The following is a 27,370-nucleotide window of genomic DNA, read 5'->3' as shown; positions in this document are numbered from 1 at the left end:
GTGATCCGTGAATCAAGACTCGTGAGACATGATGATGAAATCATGTGAGTGAAATACGTACCGTGCCACACGAAAAGCAATGTGGTCATGAAAAAAGAAGCGGGCCACCGCGGCATCAACCTCCTCCTTCTTTTTGGGATCCCAACTCCCCTCAAGAGTACTTTGCCGACGAGAGAGAGAGGGTGGACTAGGTTGCGGCATTGAGAAGGCGGCTTGTGTGAAGCCACGAGTAGTGCCACGAGGAGGACGTGGTAGAGGGGTAGATGAAGATGCACCACCACCCGATGTAGAACCTGATGTTTGGGTTGGAGTGACATAAGTGTTGGGATCCACTCCACGCACCCTTTGGCTTGCATTCAAAGCTTGATGGGCGGCAAGCTTTGCAAGAAGCTCCTTTCTTATCTCCGGTGTGACCCGCTCACAAAATTTCACCTCATGACCGGGCTCATGCAACAAATGGGCCCTCACCCTATTGGCCCCACCCACACGCTTATATGGGCAAAGCTTGCATGTCCATGGACGTGCACCCCCCGCATGAGTAGGAGGCTCGAAGTTGACCTCATCCCACCATGACCACCCATCCGTTCTACTCCTACCGCCCGCACGAGAAGAGGATGCCATGAATAGTTAGTAACTTAGTAGTAGTCTAGTAGAAGAGGGTGGAGAGAGCTTAGAGGGTAGAGTAGGAGAAGAGGTAGAGGGAAGATTGAAGTAGTCTAGTAGAAGAGGGTGGAGAGAGCTTAGAGGGTAGAGTAGGAGAAGAGGTAGAGGGAAGATTGAAGTAGTCTAGTAGGAGAGGGTGGAGAGGAAGGTGGTGGAGTAGGAGAGGGTGGAGAGGAAGGTGGTGGAGTAGGAGAGGGAGATAGTGGAGAGGAAAGCTTGAGTAGGAGAGGGAGATGGTGGAGAGCCTAGAGGTACATCATCATTCATGGAAGGCTTGAGCAATGAGTAGAAGAGGAGTAGCATAAGCCCATTATATAGCATATGGCAGCTCTCTCTCTCTCTCTCTCTCTCTCTCTCTCTCTCTCTCAAACGGCCAGCCTCAAACGGCCAGCCTCAAACAGCCAGCCGCCAACGGCTAGTAGCCGTTGCCCGAAAAAAAACGGCTACTTTTCTGTAGCCGTTGCGCCGTTGCAGGCGTCCCCGTCCCCGGCTGACAACGTCCCGCCGTCCCCTCCGACGGGGACGGCCGTCCCCTTGCCACGTCCCCTCCGTCCCGTCCCCTGCGCCGTCCCGCCTCCGTCCCGCGCCTGCAGTTAATCGGGACGGCGTTCCCACGTCCCACGTGGCCATCCCGCCGTCCCCCTGTCACTATGCTCTAGATGCCATCATTGATGCTCATAGAAGTCGCATTGCAGCTTTATCTGAGCTACCCAAGAAGCTTCAAGAATACCCAAACCCTCGTGAGGAGAAGATCATCTAGCTGTACATCAGCAACTCATTAGGGAAGCTCAGACAATACTTGAGGGACCACCACCACCTATTCCTCGGGGCCCAACCTCTATTAAGCCAACATTAGAAACCATACCAGAAGTGTCATCAAGTCGGGAAATGAAAAGTAAGCTCATTTCACAAGCTCATAGCGAAAGGTCTGCACCAATTGACACCCAATTGAAAGGAGGTATTCTGCCACCACCTAGCCTTGTCTTCCCATGCAATGATGAAGTGATTGATGCTAATGAGGACATGGCAAACGAGATGTGGGCCGCAGTTCATGAGAAAGTTAATGAGAACATGTCCTCTATTAGTTTGCCTCCATTCTCTGAGGTGGATTTTACCAGGGGCACGGAAAACAACTTTGGACGTCCAAGCATCCAGGAGGAAGTTCAAACAATTGTTTCTCCTAGAAGTAAGCATACAATGAAAACCTTACCATCATATCTGGGAGAATATGAGAACTGTTCTCAAACCTTGAGGATACCCTCCATGCATAAAAGGTTGACAAAGGAGAAGGATATGAGTATCGTGCAAGCTATTTTGTCAGCACCAGTGGCTTGTACCTTACCATTGCTTGATTTGATAAAAATTCGACCTGAGTTGTGGAATGATATTGCCACATGTTTGTCAGAGCCGGTATTGCTACAAAAGGGTCACCATGAGTGTACTATACACCCTGAGACAAAGCATGTTATGCCAGTTCCTATCAACAAAGTAGGAAAATTTTGTGAGGACGATCAGGGAAATGCTACCCTCCCATTAGAAGTGCGAAAAGTAGTTTCAACTGCAATACTTGATAGTGGTGCAGGAGTGGGCATTGTGACAAGGTCCATTTGGGAAAAGTGGGGCAAACCAGCTATTAGGAGTACCAGGATGCGCTTGCAGCTAGCAGATGGAAGCTTAGAACATCCCCTTGGGCTACTTGAGAACATATTGGTCACCACATGTGGGATTGAATATGAGCACACCTTTGCAGTAGTGGATTTTGGAAAACATCCAAACTATGAAGTGATATTGGGTAGACCATTCATGCGACAATTTCAAATGATTCAAGATTGGGGATACAATTATTTGTACCTCCGACATGATTCTGTCATCACAAGACTCAACCTAAGGAATCACTCTTATCGTGATGTAACAAGGTCTCCAATAGATGAGTTTGATTCTGCTTCATCTGAGGGCTCAAGAGTTACATTGTCAGACGGGCGAGAAGATCTGTGGATGTGTGGAGCCTCATGTAGGGATTTCAACACTGAGAGACTTAAGGGTAATTGAAGTGTATCAGACGAGGCATACATTCCATAACCCTTCCCTGAGCATTTAATTGATCCACTAGAATGGAGTCATGTCCTTGCAACATTATCGACATGTGCTTTACCGAAGCCAATTCAATTCTGTGACTCAGATGGATATGATATTATTCCTATACGAATGGTACAACCACGTGCCCTTCTAGATGATATGTACTATAGGGATACATCCACAACAGCTATGCATGTCGAGGAAGTCTCAGTGGAGGATTTGACACTCGAATCTGCTAATGATGCTGATAAGGAAGATGGCTGGGACTCTGATTTTGATAATAATGTGATAATCCCTGAGGATGAGTTAGGAAAGGCACGCCTACTCTTGAGAGGAAGGGAGGTTCAAGTAGAGATCCCTCGAAGCCGACCTAAACGTAAATATTGTAAGAGCCATAAGAGAATCAGTAGACAAGATGAGCGGGAACAACGTGAGAGACTACAAAAAGAGGAGGAGTCTAAGAGTGAACACTCTCGACCACCACCTCACTTCTCAGGAAAGAACGGATATCTATACTATGTCCAAGCACAAGATAGTATCAAAGACCAGGTAAAAAGATCAGATGGATTCCAAGTAGGAGAAAAGCTAAAAAATGTTAGCAAAAATCATAAAAAAACGAAGAAACAAAAACCAAAACTCAAGTCTAAAACCGATTCAAAAGAGAGTGTCGGAAGTGCAAAGACAACGGTTGAACAAAAAAATCCGATGCAAGATCGCAAAGGAGAGCTCAAAACCGCATGGTCTTCAATGAGCGAAGACTCAAGTAGACAAGAACAAGGTCTCAATGTTCCTCCCAATTTCACACAGTACACTCTTCAAGATCGGAAGATTGTTCTTCAACAGCCCATGCGACAAAAACCAAGCATGCCAGGGATTTCATACGATGGTCCGGAAGATGTAAAAAAGATTGATATTGCTAAGCCAGGAGAAGAGCCTCGCTATGTGTGGATTGCCACAGACTTGTCCTTAGATGAGGAGAAGTTATTAATACAAACAATAAAGGAGTATCGCGATGTTTTTGCTTGGAGTTATAAAGACCTCAAAGGAGTTGATCCAAGCATATGTCAGCATACAATTCCATTGCGAGAGGATGCAAAGCTCTCCAAGCAACGTCCTTATACCTACAATGAAAATTTCGCACGGAAGATAAAGGAAGAAATAGACAAGCTCTTAGAGGCAGAATTTATCTATGAGATTCAACACACTGAATGGGTCTCCCCTATTGTAGTGGTGCCCAAGAAAAATGGAAAACTTCGAGTATGTGTAAACCTCAAGAAGGTAAATGCAGCTACTGTGCGTGATCATTACCCACTTCCAATCACGGATCATGTTCTGGAACGAGTTGCAGGGAAAAAGGCATATAGTTTCTTGGATGGATTCTCCGGTTACAATCAAGTGTCAATTGATCCAAAGGATCAACACAAGACAGCCTTTGCTACTGAAGATGGCATCTTTGCCTATCGTGTTATGCCATTTGGTCTAACAAATGCACCAGCAACCTTTCAGCGGTTAATGAGTCATGTATTCAAGGAGTACCTTAGGCAATTTCTTGAGATCTTCATGGATGATTTATGTGTTCACTCACAAGAGCGTGATGATCATATAGAACACCTCAGACTTGTGTTTCAAAAGTGTCAACTTTATCGTATATGCTTGAATCCTGACAAGTGCAAATTCATGGTAAGACAAGGAAAAATTTTGGGCCATATTGTTTCTCGCAATGGGATTTCAACAGATATGGATAAAATTGATGTCATTGTCTCATTACCTCGGCCTATCAACCCTAAAGGGGTACAAACATTCATGGGACATTGTGGCTATTACCGTAGATTCATCTACATGTACGCTGTCCTAGCCAGACCATTATATGCTCTTCTTGTAAAGTTTAATTGGACTGATGAGTGTGAGGAATCCTTTGAAAAGTTGAAGCAAGCATTAGTGACGGCACCCATCTTACGGGCACCAGATTGGAACCAAATCTTTCATGTCCATATTGATGCTTCAAACTTTGCAATTGGATGTATTTTGGCTCAATCGGGAGAACATAATAAGGATTTCCCAATCTCATATGCTAGTCGACAGTTGAACAATGCTGAGAAGAATTATACCACAACAGAAAGAGAAGGATTGTCCATGATATATGCAGTGAAAAAGTTTCGCCATTACCTTTTGGCAAACAAATTCATATTTTTTGTGGACCATCAAGCATTGCTATATTTGGTGAATAAGCCTTGTGCAACTGGAAGGATTGTGAGGTGGTTTATTATCCTTCTTGAGTTTGATTTTGAAGTGGCAGTTCGAAAAGGAACAACTCATCTAAGGGCAGATCATTTGTCTCGAATCACCTCTGGCGAAGCTCCTGTGGGTGTGGATGATGATATGTTAGATTCAACACTTTTCCTTGTAGAGACAGCTCCTAGATGGTCTGAATCCATTTTAGAAATTTTGACAAGTGGGCAGATACAACTAGCGGGTCCTAATGTGGACCTATGGCGACCATTCAAGTTAATCTCAGGGAGATTATATCGTCAGGGTAATGATGGAGTGTTGCGGCTTATACCTAACCCCGACCAATACGAGGAGATCTTGGAATGGGCACATGCAGGTATCGATGGAATCCATGCATCAGCTACTACTTGCGTGCGACGTATATCTCAGGATGGGCAATGGTGGCCTACCATGCATGCAGATGCTGAAACATTTGTTCGTAACTGTGCTTCATGTAAAATTCAACAGCCAATTCATAATGTCACATTATTCCAAATTTCAACTACACCAAGTTGGAGTAAGTATATTGTGGACTATCTTCAGCATGGTCATACGGATCAAAAAATTTATAAACATCGAAAGCATGCTATTAAAGTTGAAGCGGCAAACTATATGCTGATAGAGGGCCGACTCTACAAGAGGGGCAAGGATGGCAACTTACGCATGTGTGTATGTGAAGCTGACTACTTGAAAATCTTAACTCATGCACATGGAGGTGTTGGGGATGGACACTTTTCTGGCAATACCACAGCTAAGTTGATTAGCTGGTCTGGGCTTTGGTGGCCAACCTTACAAATGGATGCCGAAGAATATGTGAAACGTTGTGACGATTGTCAAAGGACCAAACCTCCCATCACAAAGGACAATATGCCATTGCGGCCTATGTTAAGCACACGTGCTTTTGCAAAATGGGGTATTGATTTTGTCGGTCCCATTAAACCTCCAGCTCGTCACACGCATGCAGAATATATTATAGTCGCAACCGACTATTTGACCAAATGGGTAGAGGCAAAGGCAACAGTCAAAAATGATGCCAGAACCACAGCCAAGTTCTTGTATGAGTACGTGTTTACACGCTATGGCTTACCTATTGAGATCGTTAGTGATCAAGGTGTGCACTTTGTAAATGAAGTCATAGAATTTTTGCTTCAAGAATTTATGGTAATTCACAAGCGTTCTGCACCCTATCATCCCCAGACCAATGGACAAGCTGAGAGTACTAACAAGATTCTCTGCACAGCACTCACAAAGATTGTTGAGGGACATAGGACTGATTGGGAGCAAAAGTTGCACTCAGTTCTTTGGGCATATAGGACAGCCTATAAAACATCTGTGGGCACAACCCCATTTGAGCTTGCTTTTGGATTAGACGCGATTCTTCCCATTAAATTTCTTGTACCTACTCTACGAGTAGCTAAACAATTGGATTGGACTGGTCATGAGCTTTCACAACGCGTAGACGAATTGGAAAAGCTTGATGAGACCCACTTATTGGCGGTAATGGGGATGTATGCTGAGAAGAGGAGACAGAAGCAATGGTATGATAGAAATGTAACAACTGGCCGATTCAAAAAAGGAGACCTTGTGCTCTTGTACACACTTAAGAAGCATAAGAGAAAGCTCAAGAAACGTGGCCTAGGACCGTTTGTGATTAATGAGCTTACTCCAAGTGGTGCAGTGCGTTTAGAGACACTAGAAGGTGAGCAAATGCCTAACTTCATTAATGGAAGTCGTCTCAAGAAATACAATGAACCATTAACTGAAGCCATGCTTCAACAGATGCATGCTGCACAAACACGGAAAGAAGCACTTGACCTACTTAAACATCAGGCTCAAGAGGAGGCTAAAGCTAGGGTTGCAAAAGCCAAGGAGCGTCGCAAAGCTTCTATGATGGCCATACAGTTGGCTACTGATGAACCATATGTCGATCCATTCAATATTCAAGTGTGCCTTCATCTTCATGAGACTACCTACTTTGTCTCTGCCTTAATTGACTCTGGTGCAGATTATAATGTTCTCTCATTTGACACATGGATAGCCTTGGGTCAACCAACACTTGTGCAAATTCCTGTTGACTTACGAAGCTTCTCAGGTGAAGATAACCCTATAGAGGGAAAATGTGTCATTATGATGTCCATCCAGGATAACCAGATGTCAGTGCCCTTTTATGTGGCACGTAAGTCCAAGGCAGTAGTAGAGGCTGTTCTCGGTCGATCGTGGTTAAGTGCTACCAATTGCTCATTAGATTGGAAGAATAGACAATACAAGTTGCAAATTGATTCTGATTGCATCTTGGGATCTGCTACTCCACGAGCTGTATCGTGTCAAAAGGGTAATGTTTCTACCTTACACAACCCACTCTCAAAATCTACTCTTGAAGCTCCAAAACAAATGATGTGGATAATTGATGAGTACTCAAGTGAGGGCCATGGCTGGCATGTTCCAACTACTCTAGTTGCTGCTCAAAGAAGGCCAGGCAAGAAGGAATTATCAATTTGGCTACCCAAAGATGCGTACAAACTTGTACCATCTAGTCCAGTTGAGCTAAGCCTCCTAAGAAGCATATCTTTTCCAAGCCTAAACCTCAGATTGTTACTCGTTGGGTCCCAAAACATGTTCTTAAAGCACAAGGCTATTATGAGGGTGCAACAGCAATTTGGCTTCCAAAATGCCATGCTTTGCTAGGGGTAAAAGAGTGTTTTAAAAAGATTCCAAAAGCCACCCTTGATTTTCCATATCAGTGGGTGCAAAAGAACTCAACACAAACTCTTCAAGATAGGATAGGTGGCTGTGATAGCACCTACAAATCTACTTGTGTTGATCTTCCTAAAACATGTATTGAAACACCGGTTGTCCCAATTTCTCCTTGTTACACAATTCAATCATCAACTTGTGTACCTAAGACAAGTCCAAATGAGTATCATTTGAGCATAGATTCTAGCATTTCAATGCCTAAATCCTCTTATCTTGCTTAAATTCCAAGACAATTGCTAAAATTTCCACCTCTTAAAAAGGATATACCTAAAACCAAAGATAAGGCATTAACACTACAATTGAAGCTCTTTGGTAGATCAATGTTTGAATAATGTAGTTCCTTATGCCTTTAGAAGATGTGTTCTTTTTGAGATAATCTGGTTTTTGATTGGAATTGTAATGATGGATATGAGTGTTCTAAATTTCATTGTTCTACGTCCAGATAACTCCTGATGGATATTTGGCGAGATACATGTCCACCATGCATTGACCCTGATAGTACTCGACCTGATCATCGCGGGGGTTATAGTGCTCCTCCGTTTCAAACACATTCTAGGTACTTCTATGCTCCCTTAGGTGAAAATTGCAGTGGGCATCACTTTGTCACGTTATTCTATCAACAGCATCACCCATTTCCACATTGTCAAGAGTGTGCACGACTCGTATTAGGAGAAGCTTCACATATTTGTTAGATATGCCGCTCTTACTTTAGACGATATGGCACGGGCTTAATGAAACAAATTGTGGGAATTACACCCCAACGCCATAATCTTCTTAATGTGAGAATACCAGAGAGAGAACCAAATCAACGTAGATTACCTGAGGAGGTTCAAGCACAACAATGGAGGGATATAAGTTTAAATGACTTGCAACCACCGATCTTGCAAGCCCTCCTTCCCCAAGCCTCAACATGTCAATATTGGATCAATATGAGTACCTATATTGCGCAGTTCCAAAATCGAAATTGTCTGCTTAACCTTCCTATAGAACCAATGCCATATTTTAGTGAGGAAGCACTCCTTCCTCTACCACCTTCTCCAGAGGCTGGTTTTTGTGAGGGGTTGTCCATGCAAGCTCTCTCTATGAGCCTCTCAACCAAATGACCAAAGAGTCCACCTACCGTGAACACAAATTAGAAAGGGGGGAGACATGCTACGCCTACAAAGACCAAGGAGGAGCAATCTGTACAAAATCAGCAATGCATCAATGCAAACGAACAATATCAACGGGCACTACAACAGGTGTATTCAAATCATAATCTTTTGTTCTTTATGTGCTTTTATCTTTTGGATTTATGGTTTGCATGTTCACACAATATTGGCTGGTTTAAGTTTTTCATTAATTGTTAAAATATGGTGAGTGAATTCTAGATTCTTAGTGAACTTAGTAGAAGATATTTCTATTTAAAGACAGTGTAGGATATATACCAATGGAGTATACCAAGTTCTTATGCTTTCAAGGTATATTAGTTATCCCTAGTGGTAGCTACCTCTTAGATATGAGCTAGGTGCTAGGATTAATAAAAAAATTTAATTAATGAAAATATACCCAAAAAATATATATAAAAGTGAATCGAGACATGACGTGTCTACAGCCATGTGGAATGCTTGGTAGGACCTGGGGTTGTCTTAGCACCTTGGGGCCAATGCCTTGGTTTCCATGGGGTAACACTGACGTCTAAAAACTTCAGAAAAAGACCTTCAAGGAATTATCGCCTTGATAGATGTTGGTAGGACTCTGGGGTACACTAAGGACCCTCGAGACCGATGCCCTCATCTTCATGGGGTACTCCTTATGTCATAAAAGAAAGAAAAAAAGATCTGTCGCCCTTGAGATACTTAGCGGTCTTTAGATTCTCTTGGCGGAGGTCTCTCGGCCATTGCTTGGGTCTCATTGGGATGGAACCTTAATCTTTATCATCATCTACACACACATCAAAAAAAAAAAAGAAAAAAAAAAAGAAAGGTCCAATCACCTTTGCTCATATTTAGGAGTAGGTTTGCCACTTAGGAATAACTTAAAAACTTGTAGGACATTGAGACTGTGGTCATAACCGGCGGTGTACAAGCACACTTGCCTTTGCATAGCACTATCTACCACTTAAGTCTCACTTTGACTAGTCTTTACTCACTTATTTTAGTACTCTTTAAAACTTTAATCAGCCTTTCACTTGTATGCTCACATGTGGAATTGTCATTGCTGTTTTTTTTCTTTTCTTCTTTTCTTTTCTTTTTTTCAATAAAGACTTTACTTGTATCTATTGTTTTTTGCAGCTCTTGCTACTACCGCGCTCGAGGACGTGCGCAAAATAGGAAGGGGAAAGTGTTGCATGACGAATGAAGATCAATGCAAGGATGCAGCAAAAAAAGACACTTAGGGCTCTTGTAAAGAATTCTAAGTTGTAGATGAATGTGGGAGAGGGCTTGACAATAATCCCACATGGGAACTTTTAGGAGTTCTAGAGTTTTTGTATAAAAGGTGGTCCATTTGAGAGCTAGAGGACTCTTTGGTCATTTGGTTGAGAGGCTCATAGAGAGAGCTTGCTCCATAGCTCCTTCTCATGTGCTCTACCAAGGCTCTCCATCTCCATTCTTGCTTCAATCTTGTACTCTCTATTCTCTACATTTTCAATGATATAAGGTTATGGTCTACACACTTGCTAATCTAGATTTCTTAATGATGTTTTGATGCTAAAATCTGATTTGTGAATTGTAGAGTGCATGTGATGAAGCTTGTGCATGAAATGATGTGTAGTTGAGGCTTGTGTGATAGCTCTTTGCATGTTAGATTCTTTGCATAAGTTGCATTTTTATGCTTAAGTGTAGCCTAATCTTGATGCTTTGATTGTGTTAGATTGATTGCTTGAGTGTTGAAGAAGGATTGAGTAGGACTAGAAGTCATTAGTGTGTGGTTAACTAATCTTCTCCCATTCGGGATAGTCTCTATGCGCTAACCGGGTTGCATTCACGGATTGACAAAGTGTGTGGGTTGGAGTGTAGCCTCCGCTATGCTATGATGTCCCAAACATCCCACTTGGAGAACAGTCAGTTCATGTAGGTCATCTTAGCCTAGGTATGTGTAGAAGCATTGCTTGGTAAGGGCATGCAAGGCTCTCGGCCAGCCCTAACGCAAACATGGTAGCCTAGCATAAGGGCAGCCCATGGGCCACCAAATGGGCTGGCAAAAGCCTAGATCCAGTCAGCAGCCCTATTCAGCATATCTGCAGCCAATCGGCCAAAAGCATGAGCAAGCACACCACATGTGTGAAGTGATGACTTGAAAGAACAGCATTTAATGCCTAATTTCAGCAGTCATTAGCATTATGAACAGGCCCACAGCAACATAGATAACCGATCAGCAGCAAATATTCATATATAAGAAAATCTCAGCCCCTTCCCTAAATCATCTCATTCTTTCATAGATTCAGCATTTTTGTTTGCACGGCCGTGATTCTCTTCACCACATTTAAAAATGAAAGAAAGTGAATCCCTTGTTGAACATTTGAACAATTTGGGTTCACTCACTCAACAACTCTCAAGCTTGAAAGCAAAGCGTGATGAAGATGACAAGAAAGCTATGCTCTTGTCCAGCATTGAGGATATCAAAAATTATTCTGAAATCCTACCCTACTTCAGGGTCTTTTGATGGCAAGATTGCAGCCCTAATAGATCTGGATCGTCTCAAAAAGCAATCAAAGAAGACATTTGATCTTGACAAAGCCATGTTCATAAAGAACAAAGGAAAAGGAAAGACAACCACGTGCAACTTTTGCAAGAAGCTCGGACACATGGAGGACCAATGCTTCAAAAAAATGGCCAAAGAACAGCAGAAAGTGCATGCAAACTTGGTAGAAGAAGATCTTAATGAAGCAGAGACAGCCACAACAACTGAAGACAAAGCATTCACGGTGACCATTGCAGCAATGGAAGATCTTTCTCTTGAAGAGGAAGCTTACGGGCTTTCTAAAGGCTTTATTGTATGGGTCAAGGGTTCTCTGACCAGGTAGTCCCCCAAAATATGATAAACAATATGTGTGTTTTCTTTTGTAAAGCCTTAATGTTATAAAAGGCTCCATCATTCTCTTCATATTCCAGTTAGAACCAAGGGGGGATTGCTTTAGGGTAGACTAATGTAGGCACAACCATAAGTGGTCAAGATCTTATATCAAGCCTGACATGAGAGTCCACGTGTTGGCACACTGTGATCTTTTGTATGACACATTGCAGTCTTGAGCCCAAATCACCATAGTTATTGAAGGTCTTCTCAGGTCACTCCACCTTCGCTCCAAAGGGGGGTTTATTGGGTATTTCACAGTCGTATGTGTGAACAGCCTCTTAGAGGGCGAAGTGTGCTAGTAGTGTGTGAACCCACTCTTTTAGCGGTTCAATAATATCTAGATATTTATACCTGTTTGACATAAGCAATGATGTCATCCACAAGAGCCTTCTAGGCTATAAACGCACTATACTTGGTGAAGCATATACATTAATCTAATCAAGTGATCATTGAGCCATGCAATCATTGTGTCTCTCTCATTTTATCACTTCACACTCACTCTCACTCTCACTCCCTCCACTTGCACCACGAAATCCGTTTTGATAAAGTTGCACAATGCGGAAGCAAAACATAGGAGAGAGGGGGAGAGAGAGAGAGAGAGAGAGAGAGAGAGATATCAGACAATGAACATCTTTATTATAGCCTGAGGCTTTAGGATGGCAATACCAGCCAGCAAATGAGTATCACACAATGTGTTTGTGGAGATATTGGATTGAATAACAAGTGAGTGGAGGAGAGGCTTTCATAAAGGAGAAATGTAGCTGGCCGACTGCCCCCATGTAGCTGGCCGACAGCAGCCCACGACCTTCATAAATCCCCACAACTAGTACAAACATGAGAAAATATATATATGGCAAATAAAAGGTCCAGATCCCACACACAATGAGATGCACAAATTCTAACACCCCTTCTGTAGCTCATAGTGTGCAATAAAAAATGAAGAAGATAAGCTCAAGAAGATGCGCCCGATGGTAGTGGAGCATGTCCTGGATCTAGAGCTAACGTCCGGGGGGCCGGGGGCGTCGGGCACGCTGGAATGCGGAGGCCTAGTCCGAGGTAACTCCTCTCAGGCGAGGTGGGAGAGAGAGAAGAACAACAACAACAACAACAAAGACAAGTACACCCCATCGGGTCCCAAATACCCTATGAAGGGCCCCCACCCAAGATTGGTGTATTTACTTTATTGAATGATGTAAAAGACTTGACTTTCTTGATGATCTTCCTTGGCTGGAAATCTGCAGCCTGAAGATGACCTATTTCTTGACCTTCAAGTTCACCCTGAGCTTTGGTCTCCCTTTGGCTGTCCTGGCCCTTGGAGTACTTCACCAAATCTGTCAATAAAGAGATGCTTAGACCCTTTGCTAGCCTTTTTTTTTTTAGGACTCAAGGATGCTCGTCCATCTACATAAATACATGTCCGCCTGTTCCATATTACTCGACGACTTATTTTCACATCATCAAGATGGCACCTTTTCACATGTGGCAATCAGGGCTACTGCCTGCCTACTGGTTGTTGGCCGACTGCTGTCACGGCCCCTAGGCCTGGCCAACTTGCTCCCAAGCCCTTCCATGGGCTGGTTTGCTTGGGCATGAGAGCCTCCTTGGCCCCTAAGGTGGCCCACAAGGGCCACCCACCTTGTAGGCAAGGCCCTTAAGGCCTTATGGGGTGGCCCATAGGGCTGCCCCTTTGCCTACCTGCGCACATACTAATGTATGTCTGCAACAAGATTCCTAAACCTAGTGTCCCAAGCAGAGCCCAGTACACCTCTACATCATTCCAAAGGGTGACTCACACTACGGATTGGCATTGCTCCATGTGTGGGACATGCACACCTGATCATGACCATGTACAGGACTTGTACACTTGACCCCGGACGCTTAGAGTGGATCCCTGGCTGACTTGTTCCAAACTAGGGCTCACAAGGGGCTAGTTATGCATCCAAGTGCGGGATGCACGTGACATCTATGATGGATCGGAGAGTGAAGATGTGATCCAAAGTGGAGAATGACATGCGAAAGCCTTGCTTCCTAATGCTCTATGTCCATGTCTCTTTACTAGTGTGTTGAGCTCCATCTCAAGTACTGACCCATAAAGTTTGGCCAGCGTGTGGCCAATCATAATAGTCCTGTAATTGTTGGTGCCCATGGGATCTCCAGCTTTATGGATGGGTGTGATGATATGGGCTGTCCAGGTGGGTGGGAAGCCTTCCGAAAGAGCCCGGCTGACCATATGGGCCAGGAGGTGTGCCAGAGTTTCCCCCGCATGGGAGATGTGCTCTACCAAGAGGCCCTCGTGGTCCTGTGATCTACAGTTTTTGAGTCTCTGGACAGCTCGGGCCACCATGGTGGGTCTGAAAAAGGTGGATGTGATGGGATGAGAGAGAGAGAGAGAGAGAGAGAAAGAAAGAAAGAAAGAAAGATTGTATTAATGTCTCTCTCAGGCCAAAGAGAACTCGCCTATGAGACAAAACCATGTACAATGTATGTGGTATCTCTGAGTATCAGACGGTGCTCAGTGCACAATACAACAACTGGAATAAAACTGAAAGAAAACTGCTACTGTGAGGTCAGGATGTATGTACATATATAAGGATGGAGCACTACTGGGGTAAATGCACAACTATATGCCAGGGTGATACAACGATGCTCAATGCAGGCATGCTCCTAGTCAGCTCCATCCTATGAGACAAGGTGTTACAATACATCCAGAAGGTAGAAGATTGTAAGGGTCTTAAGCAAAATTTGTCATAAGAAAAAGAGAAGGAAAACCATCAAACCAAATTTAAAAATCCTAGTGTTTGTCTATTGCACCACTAGGAGATGTAACAGTTACAACAGTAAGAGACTTGGGATCTCTTGTTGGTAAGGCTGGTTAACAACAGTTACCACTTAAGAAACAACTGATTTTGGTTTGCAAAAATACCGGATGAGAGAGACACATAGAGACAGAGAAGCCAACAATATACTTGATACTGCCAAAAACAAAACAAAAAAATCGTTCCCAGGCTGTTACAGCTGGTGGTGGCCGTTTAAGAATCTGTTCCTTTGCACTTGGGCTAGGACCACTTTAAAGTTATCCCATGGAACCTAGAATATGCTTCGGAAGCCATAAGACCCCTAAAACAGTACCTTGGATTAACTTCCACTGGAGGCATAGAGGAGACAACCCTTGACCTCATCTTTAACTATTGCTAGTTTGAAAAGCCAGGGGTAATGAAGAAACCAAAGAAAGGAGCAAGGATACTCATTCACTTCTAAGTAATATCAATGTATTACAATAAAAAGAAAAAAACAAGAATGGAGCTCAGTTTTTACCTTGTAAAGCAGCTTGTAATACAGAGGCAAAGCGAGAAAAAGAAGATTCTCCACTATCAGATACTTCCTCAGGTTCCTGCCATAAGAAACTCGCAAGAATGAGTATTTATTAAAATGTTAATAGCCTTGTCCATTCTTTGTGATCAGAAATTCATGCAATAAGAGCAGAATGCAAAATATTGACAGTCCAACATGTAACCTGCTTGACAACTTTAGGTGACCGTGCAGTTCCCTGCACCGACACAAAAAATTCTTGATCGTCGTGCAGGCTCTTCACAGGGATGTTACTACTTGGCAACTCAAGCCCAGCTGAGGTCTTTCCTATCCAACTAGGGGTGTCTCTTGAGCCTCCGAAGCCCTCTTCTTCAAGACTAAACTCTTCCTTCACAATGTCTGCTTGCTCAGCATACAATTTCTCAAGGGAATCAGAGCCACCTCCCTCAATTTCTTGGGGAAACATCATGCCTGCAGATGATCTCCTCTTCCTGAAACACCAAAGTCGTTAAAACCCAACATGCATGGTGAATCAAGTTGGATAAAGTCAGCTACTTGAATAAAGTACTTCAATTCACACTCAATCTATACAAATAGTGTCCTCTCATGAGTAGCAGACTTTAATTCACACTTAATGTAGAACTCTTGTGCCTATGTGCTAGGATTTTCAAAGAGAGAAGAGAGCGGTGGATCTCAAACACAGCACACACAAGTAGTCCTAAATCTACTGTATTATGTACAACGGGGGTGTTACAACTAAATTCCAAGTACAAAATGTGACTGAAAATGATGATCCCAGGTCTCAGCCCAATACACTGCTGTAGATCTCCGTTAGCCAGCTCTCAGCCCAGAGAATTGCTCTGCAGAAGACCTGATTGCATGATGGAATATGCGATGATCAAATGAGGAACCAAATCCCTTTTTAAAACCACTCCAGGTCGGGTTCAGGTCCACCAACCTCTTTTAACCTGGACCATCTCATATTTCATCAAGCAGCCCTCATCCAAAAGAAATGCTCTGTAGTAGACTTGATTGCTTGATGGAATATAAGATGATCAAATGAGGAACCAAATCCAGCACATCGGGTTCAAGTCGGCCAGCCTCTTTTAAACTACAAATTAATGTCAAAAAAAACTTCAAATGCTTTCATTTTGTGCCCAGAGGGATGTCCCATCTATGGATGCCTTTCCTAGGCACTTTTGGGCACCTAGTGGGCTCCCAAACAGGCAGCCCCAAAACTGACTGTCCAAACTCAACCAAAAATACCATAAACCTGGTCGTCCATGCCAATAGAGTTAGGTATATCACACTCTCCTGTACTAGATTACAGCTATCCTTAGCTATGGGGCAAAGTGCATGTTCATAGAATAAAATGATCCACGCAAATCTCATACAAGGCACCCAAGATCCCAAACACTATACAAGACCACCTTGCATCCGGTACAAAGGATCGCATTACATCCTTGCCGCATCAGCACAAAAACCTGTAAAGAAGCTTGCCAATGAGACCACCTTTCACCCAATCATGCCCTTTCCATTTGTCCAACCCTCCATTTTTTTTTTAAACATGGTAGGCCAGCGAGTATACTCCTGCAGCACATGGCAAGCACACTCCAAAGAATGGCTTGTCGAAACCCCACATCCACTAATGCATTGGCTCAAATAGATCACAATACCTCCCTTGCACACCAAGTCCAATGCCCTCTAGCCAAACAAAGCATAACCAGAAACAATACTCCTTAGAAGTGTTGCACCAAATCTGTATCCACCAGCTCGTGTATGTCTAGACCACACCATCTCCTTATGAGGCATACTCCAAGTAATACATCCTCTCCTCTTGACCAACAACAGGTTCAGAGATGATTGCCAAACCAGGAGCAAGGCTCATCTAGTTCATCCATAACTGCATCAAGGGGAGTAAAAACTCCACCTTGACACTGCACCACTTCATCCTCAGAATTGTCTAGCCCTTGCGAAGAAGTGCAAGCTTGTGTAGACACCAAATCATGAGCGATAACTGCTTGGGGTGCCATATCTAACCAGTTAAGATGGTTAGACAACTCCTCCATACGAGTCGCTTGCGCATTCAAAACTCCCTTTCATTCTAAGAAGAAATTTGTGAGTTGTTATGAATCAATGACAAGTAGCTAGGAAGCATTGATGAGAGAACCCAAATAAAGACTTTTCCCAGACCCGACCTCGTGCACTCCTTGAAGTGCTGAAGCTAAGGGCTCTACCCCATCCACGCAATCAATACACATGGGTACCAAAAAAGAAAAATTTGCAAGTTCCCTAGGCTTTAATAGAAATTGTAGAATTTGTGTGCCTATGTGCGATTTTTCGAGAAGAGAGAAGGGAGCAGAAAATCTCAAACATACTACACATATGTAGTCCTAAATCTATTGTATTGTACTATGTACAATGAAAGTGTCACAACTGAATTCCAAGTACAAAATGTGCTACAATTTTCAGAGACGAGATAAGAGAGCAGCAGATCTCAAACATAACACACAAATAGCCCTAAATTTCTATATTATGTACGATACAAGTGTATTCCAAGTACAAAATGTGACTGAAAATGATGATCCATGTCCATAATTCTTCGAGTGTTAAAGTGTTTAACTGTTTGCATATGGTGCCCAATAAGTGCTCACACCTACCTAGGTGAATTACATTACATCTTATCAATGTCCTCCTTCACAACTTCAACCCATTTCAGGGGTATTAAGGGCTGGTTTCTACTTTTTAGTTACTTCAACCCACTTTGAAGTCTCATCAATCTCCTTCCCAACTTCAACCCATTTCAAGGTTGCATTGATGTTTTTTCTAAGGTCTGTGTTGGCCCATTCAAGATCACTTTGAAGCTTTGCATTGCTTTCCTTCAGTTGCTGAAACTCCAAGGCTAAACCTTTAGCCTTTGCAGACATTTCCTGTCACGTGCATCCCGCACTTGGATGCCGCGTAGACATATCTGAACAAGAAGGTGCAGGACCTAGAGTGGAAATTGGTCCCATGTGAGCCCAATTCGGGACGAGTCAGCAAGGGTTCCACTCTACACGTCCGAGGTCAGGTGTGCATTGTCCCGCACATGAAGCAATGACAGTCCATACTGTGAGTCTCCCTCTGGAATGATGACAGATGATCTACGTATTGGGTTTGCGACTGGACACCAGGCGTCTGTAGAAACATGTAGTAGGATTGCATGTAGAAAGGGGCCAGCCCATAGGGCTACCCTAGAAGAGAGCCTTAGGTTCTTGCAATGGGCATGGGGTAGGCTATGAGCCACCCCAAGGGGCCAGGAGGGCCCCAAGCCTTGACCACCAACCCTAGAGTGGGCTGGGCAGGCTGTCGGCCAGCCCTAAGGGGCCTGGCCAGGCAGCCGACAGGGCCCTGGGCCCTGCCCAGCCAGTCGACCAAGTGTGAGGGCAGCACACACAGCAGTCCAGCCAATGCGCATGGTGGCCAGCCATTAAATCAGTGTGAAACAACGCCCAGAGAGACAGAGATGTCTCTGTGTGGACACTTTCTTCCCCTCTTAGTAGCTTCCCAAGTTTCCCATGTTACTCTTGATCTCTAGATCTATAGATCTTTAGATCTTTTCACTTTTTTATGTTACACACCACTGACATTTGTACTTCATCTGACCAGATTATTTGTAACTTTTGGTTTCATAGGTCATTTTGGCCTTTCGAAGACATTAATACAGATTTCATTTCTCTCTCTCTCTCTCTCTCTCTCTCTCTCTCTCTCTCTCTCTCTCTCACATAGAGCACCCCGACTCCGTCACCGAGAGATAGCAGCTATCCGAATGAGACACCAGATGGAGACACAGGAGAGGGTAGCTCGCTTTCATTCAGACTTAGGGTACATGTTCACGCCATTCACAGCCTCAGCATCGGCGATGTATGATATCTTATATCCCTCTTATGGCACTGATGGAGTTAGACATAGATCTGCATAGCATGCTTGTACTACCCCTTCAGCATATAGAGATTCATCTTGCCTTAGCACTCCATCCACATCCCCACCCCCCCTTATATTGTTTGTATATGGGCTCCACCGATCCATGATGATTCGCAGTTGTATCCAAACACACGCACACTTTTTCTTTTCTTTCTTTTCTTCCGATGACCGGAAGAACACAGTTGTATTATTTTTTTTGTCTCATAGGCCGACTTTGGCCTCTCGTAGACGTTAATATATCTTTCTTTCTTCTCTCTCTCTCTCTCTCTCTCTCTCTCTCTCCTCCCCTCCCCTCCCGCTGCCCGCCTGCGCCCCCCTTCGCTCTCCCTCCCGCTGCCTGCCCCTCGCTCCTCCCTCCTGGTGCCTGCCTGCGCCCCCCCCCCCTCTCTCTCTGCCCTCCCCCCCCCCCTCTCTCTCCTGCACATCTCTCCCTCCCCTCCTCCCCACCTGTGCGCCCTCTTGCCTCCATCTCTCTCTCTCTCTCTCCTTCTTTCCCTCTCTCCCTTCCTTCATCCTCCCCCTTTCCCTGCCTGTGAACCCCGATCACCATCCCTAGGGCCCTAATGGGGACTTGAACCCCCCACCCTATTTCATCCATTTCTTCTCTTTCTCTCCCACATATTTATCTGCTCCTTTCAAACGTTCCCTCCCTCTACAATGGGAGGGTCTGTAGATGACAAAATCAGCCAGCTTGATCATATCCTTAGGGATCTTATCAAGGACCAGAAGAAGACATTGGACAGCACCATCACCGCCATCAAGAAGGACTTATTGACGCGCATGGGAAAGATGGAGGCCGAAGCGGAAATATGGAAGGAAGAGAAGCTTACCATGCAAGAGGAGTGGGAGAAGGAAAAGCTCGCCATGCAGGAGGAAATCAACCTTTTGAAGGGCGAAGTGGCATCCTTACGCGATCGTCCACGGGAGGAAGGAGAGACTCTTGAGGTGGAGAAAGAGGCAATCAAAGAAGAGATCACCAGAACCCTCACCCACACAATCGAGGGGAAAATGGAGGCGGCCCGCGAAGGATGGGTAGAAGTGATGAAGAAGAACATCAAAAAGGAGGTGCAAGAAGATGTACAAGTGATGAAGAAGAACATCAAGAAGGAGGTACAAGAAGATGTACACATGATGTAGTCTACTCTTGATGAAGAGAAGATGCGACGGATCCGGCGCCTCAACATCCGAAGTCACAGGGATACCAAAGAGCACTGCCTCCACGCCCGAGATTGATGGGCGGAATCTATGTACCAAGCTGGGACTAAAGGAGGATGAGCGGCTCCCATTCACTAGAGTATGGAGGACAACCCCAAAGGACTCCACCAAAGGCAAGGCCTTAGTGCTACAGTTCCCAGACGAGGAGAGTAGGATGAGCTTTATGAGAAGACAGGCTATCTTGAGGAGCTTGCCAGGGGACCCCATCTACTTTGATGATGACCTCACATGGATGCAGCTAGAGCACAGAAGATTATGCATGCCGAAGATCAAGGCGGCAGGCAAAGAAGGGAAGAAGGCACATTATAGGATGGTCACATCTACATTGATGGGAAGAGGGTCGAATAGCGCCATCTGGCCTATGAGACACGGAGGAAACAACATGAAGACAAAGAGATACACATAGTAGTCTGGAACTGTAATGGAGTCCTATGGACACATCCAGGGAGACTTGAGGAGGTGATGGAGGGCCGGGATATCATCTTGATGACAGAGACACATGAGAGCCCGGAGAGGGGCTTACCATGGGTTGAGGGTTATCAGTGGGAGTCAATTCACCGACAGGGGATGAGACAAGCCACCTCCCGAGGTTCAGGAGGTATTGCAGTGCTTTTCAGACATGGGTTACAAGAGCATGTTCGAGTCGTAACAAGACTCGGAGGCGAGATACATGTGGATTAGCTTACGCCTCTCGGAGACCAGATGGATTTATATCGCCCTTTGCTACTTTCCTCCGAAGGGGTCACGGTTTGCCACCACCGAGGAGCCGGGTGGAGGAGAGGCTAGTGAGTCTCCATACTCTGTCTTATCTGAGGAGATCTTACACTATTCGACACTGGGAGAAGTCTTCTTGATGGGGGAATTCAATGCATGGACTCAGAGCAAACAGTGCGAGATCTATGACTTTGAGGATCCCTTGAGACTAGAGCCGCTAGCTACAGAGGATACAGGGACCACTCGGATCTCCGCTGACGGAGGAGCTGACAGCACTGGATATGGGCAACATTTGCTGGAGCTTGGGGCCCGACACCATCTCGTTATTTATAACGGGATGACTCAGTGGCCAGATTCAGGTGGGTTGACTTGCTTTCCAGTGGGGGGCGGCAGCAGTACAGTGGACTATGTGATGGGATCCCGAGAGGCAACAGATATGGTGTCTCACTTCACCGTACCACCATGCCCCATTGGAGCGGATCATACATATCTATCCCTCACTTTCAGGAGCTTACTGGAGACCCACCCACCCATCATACAGCCACCACGCACTATTTTCCACTTCACTCAGGACCTAGCCGATGTGTATGACTATCATGTTCATGATCAGCTATTTGCCTTAGACCCATCGGCACCCATGGCTATGCTCACCTCCCGGCTCTCACATGTACTGCACTCCGTAGCCGCGAGGAGTTTCCCATAGCACATACAGACAGGACAGCCACCTACATATGGGAGCATGCCCCAGAACCGATGGTATGATGATGAGTGCAGAAACCTTTACCGTAGTCTTCGAGTGCAGAGGGCTCGCGGGGAGATCACCCAGAGACAGGCAAGCAGGAGGATGCATACTCTCACCCGCCGTAAGCGGCGAGCTTATGAGGAGGCTCAGTACTAGGACACACATCACATGCTCATGAGCAGAGATGCTGCTGCTGCTTGGAGGAGACTCAGAGAGCCCCGTCCTCCCACACCTATTACCGATCCTCAGACCTGGCAGACATATGGAGAGACACTCTATGATGTGCCTGCATGGCCCCCTATACCACAGCCCACAGAGCCATGCTCCACAGTCTCCACCTTCTTCACCCCACCTATGGTTAGGAGGGCCATATGCCGACTCCAACATGGACGGGCAACATATCATACAGGATTACAGGGAGAGCACCTCATCTATGCTATTGATACATTGGCACCATTTCTTGCTCATCTCTTCAACAGAGCTCTGTCAAAGGGTTTCCGGCTGAGTGGACGATGCACACTATTGTGCCGATCCATAAAGCGGGAGATGTACTAGACCCCGGGAACTACAGGACCATCATGATTGGCCATATATTGGCCATATATTGGCCAAACTATACGGGGCAGTTTTGGAGGCAGAGCTGAGCACTCATGCAGAGGTTGGGGGATTGAGAGCAGCAGGCCAGGCAGGCTTCCGACGAGCCTTCTCGACCATCGACCACGAGGTGCCTGATTGATCAGGCCAAGGCACGGAGGCAATGGCTCTATTGTTGCTTTGTAGATTTCCGCAAGGCATTTGATACTGTGCCCAGAGAGCGCCTCTTTCGGCGACTACAGACACTAGGCATACCCTCAGACATGATGTGGGGGATATACAGGCTATATGAGCAGGTCTTTGGGAGAGTCCGATGCCCAGGAGGCTTGTCCGACACAGTTGCTAGCACCATTGGTGTGAAGCAGCCGTGCCCGTTCTCCCCCACGCTCTTTGGGCTCTATATTGATGAGGTGGTCGATTACATCACACACGGAGGAGGCTCTGGGGTTGAGCTATCAGGTATTACTGTCCATGTTATGCTTTATGCTGATGACATCGTCTTGGTATCCGACACGCAGGTTGGGCTTCAAAGACACCTTGTGGCTCTTGATGACTTCTGCGCACAGCAGGGTCTCACAGTGAACCTTGGGAAAACCAAGGTTATGATCTTCCATACCTCACCCGCAGTCAGGAGCCACACTACTCTCACATTAGCAGGAGGGCGGGTCGAGGTGGTGAGCTCTTATGTTTACCTTGGCATCACATTTACTAGCTCAGCTGGACGCTTCTCCATGGCTCAGGCAGTCCAAGACAGAGTGACCCGGGGGTACGCAGCTCTTGCTGGCCTTGAGCGTCAGTGTCATCAGGCACATTTTCAGGAACCCCGCACGAAGGGGTGGCTCTTTGATACATTAGTGACACCAGCCTTGATGTATGCAGCAGCGGTTTGGGCACCAGGGCTTGCAGCCTCCACTATTCACAGCCTCAGCATCGGCGATGTATGATATCTTATATCCCTCTTATGGCACTGGACGGAGTTAGACATAGATCTGCATAGCATGCTTGTACTACCCCTTCAGCATATAGAGATGCATCTTGCCTTAGCACTCCATCCACATCCCCACCCCCCTTTATATTGTTTGTATATGGGCTCCACCGATCCATAATGATTCACAGTTGTATCCAGACACATGCACACTTTTTCTTTTCTTTCTTTTTTTCCGATGACCGGAAGAACACAGTTGTATTATTTTTTGTCTCATAGGCCGACTTTGGCCTCTTGTAGACGTTAATATATCTTTCTTCTCTCTCTCTGCTTACCTTTGTTGCTAGAGTTTTCCTCCCAGATGTTATCCATTAGGAGCTCCTAGTACCGTACTTTTCCTCACAGTTATTTCAGTTTCAGTTAGTTGTTTTTAGCTTTTCTTACACAGACATTGTATCAGATCCACCAATTGTTGTAACCTTTTTGGTCTCATAGGTCATTTTGGCCTTTTGAAGACATTAATATATCATTTCATTTCTCTCTGTCTCGCGCGCGCACCCTACCCGTCTACCTGTCCGCCCGCCGGCACATCATGGCCCTCGAAAGGTCACGGACCTTGAACAAGAGAACACGGCACTCAAGGAGGAGGTGAGTGCATTGAAAGTGGAACTAGTAGCCGTCAAGAACACCGAGAAGGAAGAAGGGGAGATCAATGACAACACTCTCATGGCCATCAAAGAAGAGATCTCCAAGGAGATCACACAGGACATGGAGGGAAAACTCGAAGCCAAGCAGTCAGGATGGGTTGAAGTGGTGAAGAAGAACATCCGTAAAGAAGTGAGGGAGGAGAAGGGAAGAACACCAAATCATTCACACCACCATTGAGGAGGAGAAGATGAGGCACGCCCGCCGCCTCAACATTTGAGTCACACGTATAGCCAAAACACCCGACTCCACTCCCGAGAAAGATGGACAGCTTCTATGCATGAGGCTCGGCTACAGGGAAGAGGACCCTCTCCCCTTCACCAAAGCATGGAGAGCCGGTAAAGACTCAACACGCAAGCGAGCCCTCATCCTACAGTTTGCAGGAGAGATGTAGAGGGTCAACTTCATGAGGAAGAGGGTGATTCTACGAGGATTACAGGGAGATCCCATCTATTTGGATGACGACCTTACAAGGATGCAAATAGAACACAGGAAAACATGCATGCCGAGAGTCCTACAGGCCCGGAAAGAGGGCAAGAGAGCATTCTATCGCGATGGCCGTGTCATAGACTGCAGCTCTCAGCAGACAGGGTGTTATACATTGCTCTATGCTACTTCTCTCCTAGAGGATCCAGATATGCCATGACAGCAGAGGAGGAGAGTAGAGGGGAGGAGGAGGACACATGGCCATTGGGAGAGTCACCATATGCAGCCCTTTCAGATGAGATCATACACTACTCCAACCTGGGGGAAGTCCTCCTTATAAGGGAATTCAATGCACGGACATAGAGCCGACAGTGCAACATTTATGATTTTGAGAACCACGAGGTGATGCACACACTAGAGGTGGAGGACACGGGAGCTTGCAAGGTGTCAGAGGACATGGGGCCGGATAATACCAAATATGGTCATCACTTACTTGAGCTGGGAGCGCGACACCATCTCGTTATTTATAACGGGATGAGACAGTGGTGGCAGGATTCAGGAGCACTGACATGCTTTCCACGATCAAGGGGGGGTAGCACAGTGGACTACATCATGGGGTCCATGGAGACCACACAGGCAGTGACATCTTTCACCATCCCCCCTTGTCCTATTGGTGCGGATCACTTGGTGCGGATCACACGTACCTCTTGAGCTCCACACCAGCAGCCACACAACCCACACATGCATCGCATACAACTTTCTACTTCACCCATGACCTGGCAGACATATATGAGCATCATGTATATGACGGGCTATTCCACGGATGATCCACACCAAACCCTCCGTCCCACATGACATTGTCTGGACGGAGTTTGTTGCACCTCCTATGCTAGTAGAGGCCCTCTTCCAGACGATCTGCTTCATACAGAGGATCAGAGATATGCCATCAGATCCACTCTCACATAGAGCTTTTGAGGCGTCCAGGCAACTCGCAAAGAGTGGAGATAGGAGATCATGGTATTCACACATGATACAGTGGCTCACTCAGCATGGTCTCGACATAGATCACCTGCCACCTTTCCAGTATGATATACATGCACCACACACATCCAGCTCTCTCACAGTGAGAGGAACAAAGTCCTTCGGCAGGATTTATGGCAGCGATACACTCAAGAGACTTGGATTACACCCAGTCAGCCTCTACCGCCGAAGATGCTATACTACAAAGATCAATTTATGCGTATCTCAGCAGATGGATTCATACAGAGACCTGGATACATGGATGTGTACATGCCTCACAATGCCCGAGTGGCGATTAGCCAGCTCAGAGTGTCATCACACCAGCTTGAGATTGAGGCAGGTAGGGCAGCACGGATCCCCAGAGCAGAGAGGATATGCAGACTATGCCAAGAGGAGGTTGAGAGTGAGGAACATTATGTATGCAGATGCAGAGCATATAGTGTCATTAGAGAGAGATACACCACCATCTTCAATGGACATCCCTCACTCCGCCAAATCATGGAGTCCGCAAACCAGCGCAGATTTGGCCAGTTCTTGTTAGAGACACAGTGCCACAGAGAGACACTGATACGGACTCATACCACAGGGAGAGGTGGGCGACAGCTCCAGCTCACTGATTTCTTCCAGAGATCTATCCCAGTGCCTACCCTGACACAGGAGGGGGTTACACTTAAACGCGCTGCGGACCTCCGAGCCAGACAGAGACTAAGAGCACCAGGCTACCAGACTCCCAGACTACATCAGAGGGAGATCACAGAGATACGGGCTCGACATCAGCACCATATCCAGGAGCGGCTAGCTCACTTACACTCACACACGGAGATCATGCTCCAAGGTATTCTTGCCTCACCATCGCCTATGTATCACATATTACACCCCCATTATGGTACTGGTTGGAGCGAGACAGATCTACATTGCATTCTTGTATACCCTACGCATATAGGTTGCACCAGGCTACCAGACTCCCAGACTACATCAGAGGGAGATCACAGAGATACGGGCTCGACATCAGCACCATATCCAGGAGCGGCTAGCTCACTTACACTCACACACGGAGATCATGCTCCAAGGTATTCTTGCCTCACCATCGCCTATGTATCACATATTACACCCCCATTATGGTACTGGTTGGAGCGAGACAGATCTACATTGCATTCTTTTGCCTCAGTCACCGCTATACGATTACCGCCCATTCCTCCACCCGTGAGCAAGCCGACACCATGGGAAGCCTACCTCATGCAAGAACTGAAGAAACTCCAGGGAGAATTAGCAGCACTGAAACACGAGACTATCAAGAAAGATGAACAAATCAACGAACTGAAAGTGCAAGTGCAATCCATGAAGACGAAGCAAGAAGAAGCACGAGAAGGACCCATACCTACAACACTACAAACAGAAACGACAAACCATGTTTCAAAGGTAAATTCAATTAACTCACAAGATTTTGTTAAAGAAGTCATATCAGCGGTCAAAGAAAAGGAACGAACGGAAAGTAACAAAAAGGTAATCAGAGTCGGTGGTCTTCCTCAAGGCTGGGATAGGGCAGACATAGCTCAAGAGCTTCGAGAAGACTACATATTAGATACAGATGTACTTACAGCACAACTGAGCAAAGTAGTCTCCTTCGTGGACTTAGGAAGCAGTGATGAAGCAAACAAGGTCTCTCCAAGGGACAAAGGTATGGATAGCTGATGAAGTCACCCCGCTACAACTCAAGAACAAATCAGCAGAGCTGAATAAAGTTAAAGAAGCAAGAAAGAATGGCAAATGGGCAATATACACAGGAGGACAAGCAATCATTAAAGAATTCCGTACCCCACCCCCCTCAAGAGCAAATCCATCCATGGATGAAATATAGCTATTTTTATTTTGAACCTCAATTTCGAACTAGATGCAATAAAACCCATTGTAACTTAAACTCTTAAGAGTCTTAAGAGTTC

The 27,370-nt window shown here is 45.6% G+C and overlaps 1 protein-coding gene across 2 annotated transcripts in view; it reads right to left on the bottom strand.

The window, feature by feature from the left end:
• LOC147621488 (nuclear pore complex protein) overlaps positions 1-27,370 on the bottom strand; it is a 99,860-nt gene that overhangs the window by 54,252 nt on the left and 18,238 nt on the right. For both annotated transcript variants that reach the window (XM_086824243.1, XM_086824244.1), the window contains exons 2-3: positions 15,332-15,617; positions 15,133-15,208 (exon numbers count right to left, since the gene is read on the bottom strand). In XM_086824243.1, coding sequence (XP_086680369.1) covers positions 15,133-15,208; positions 15,332-15,617 — 362 coding nt within the window. The remainder of the gene's footprint in view (positions 1-15,132; positions 15,209-15,331; positions 15,618-27,370) is intronic.

The sequence above is a fragment of the Cibotium barometz genome, chromosome 30, assembly GCF_041138505.1.
Source record: "Cibotium barometz isolate CiBa-2024 chromosome 30, ASM4113850v1, whole genome shotgun sequence".
Lineage (NCBI taxonomy): Eukaryota > Viridiplantae > Streptophyta > Polypodiopsida > Cyatheales > Cibotiaceae > Cibotium > Cibotium barometz.
This window is presented reverse-complemented; position numbering and strand designations above follow the sequence as displayed.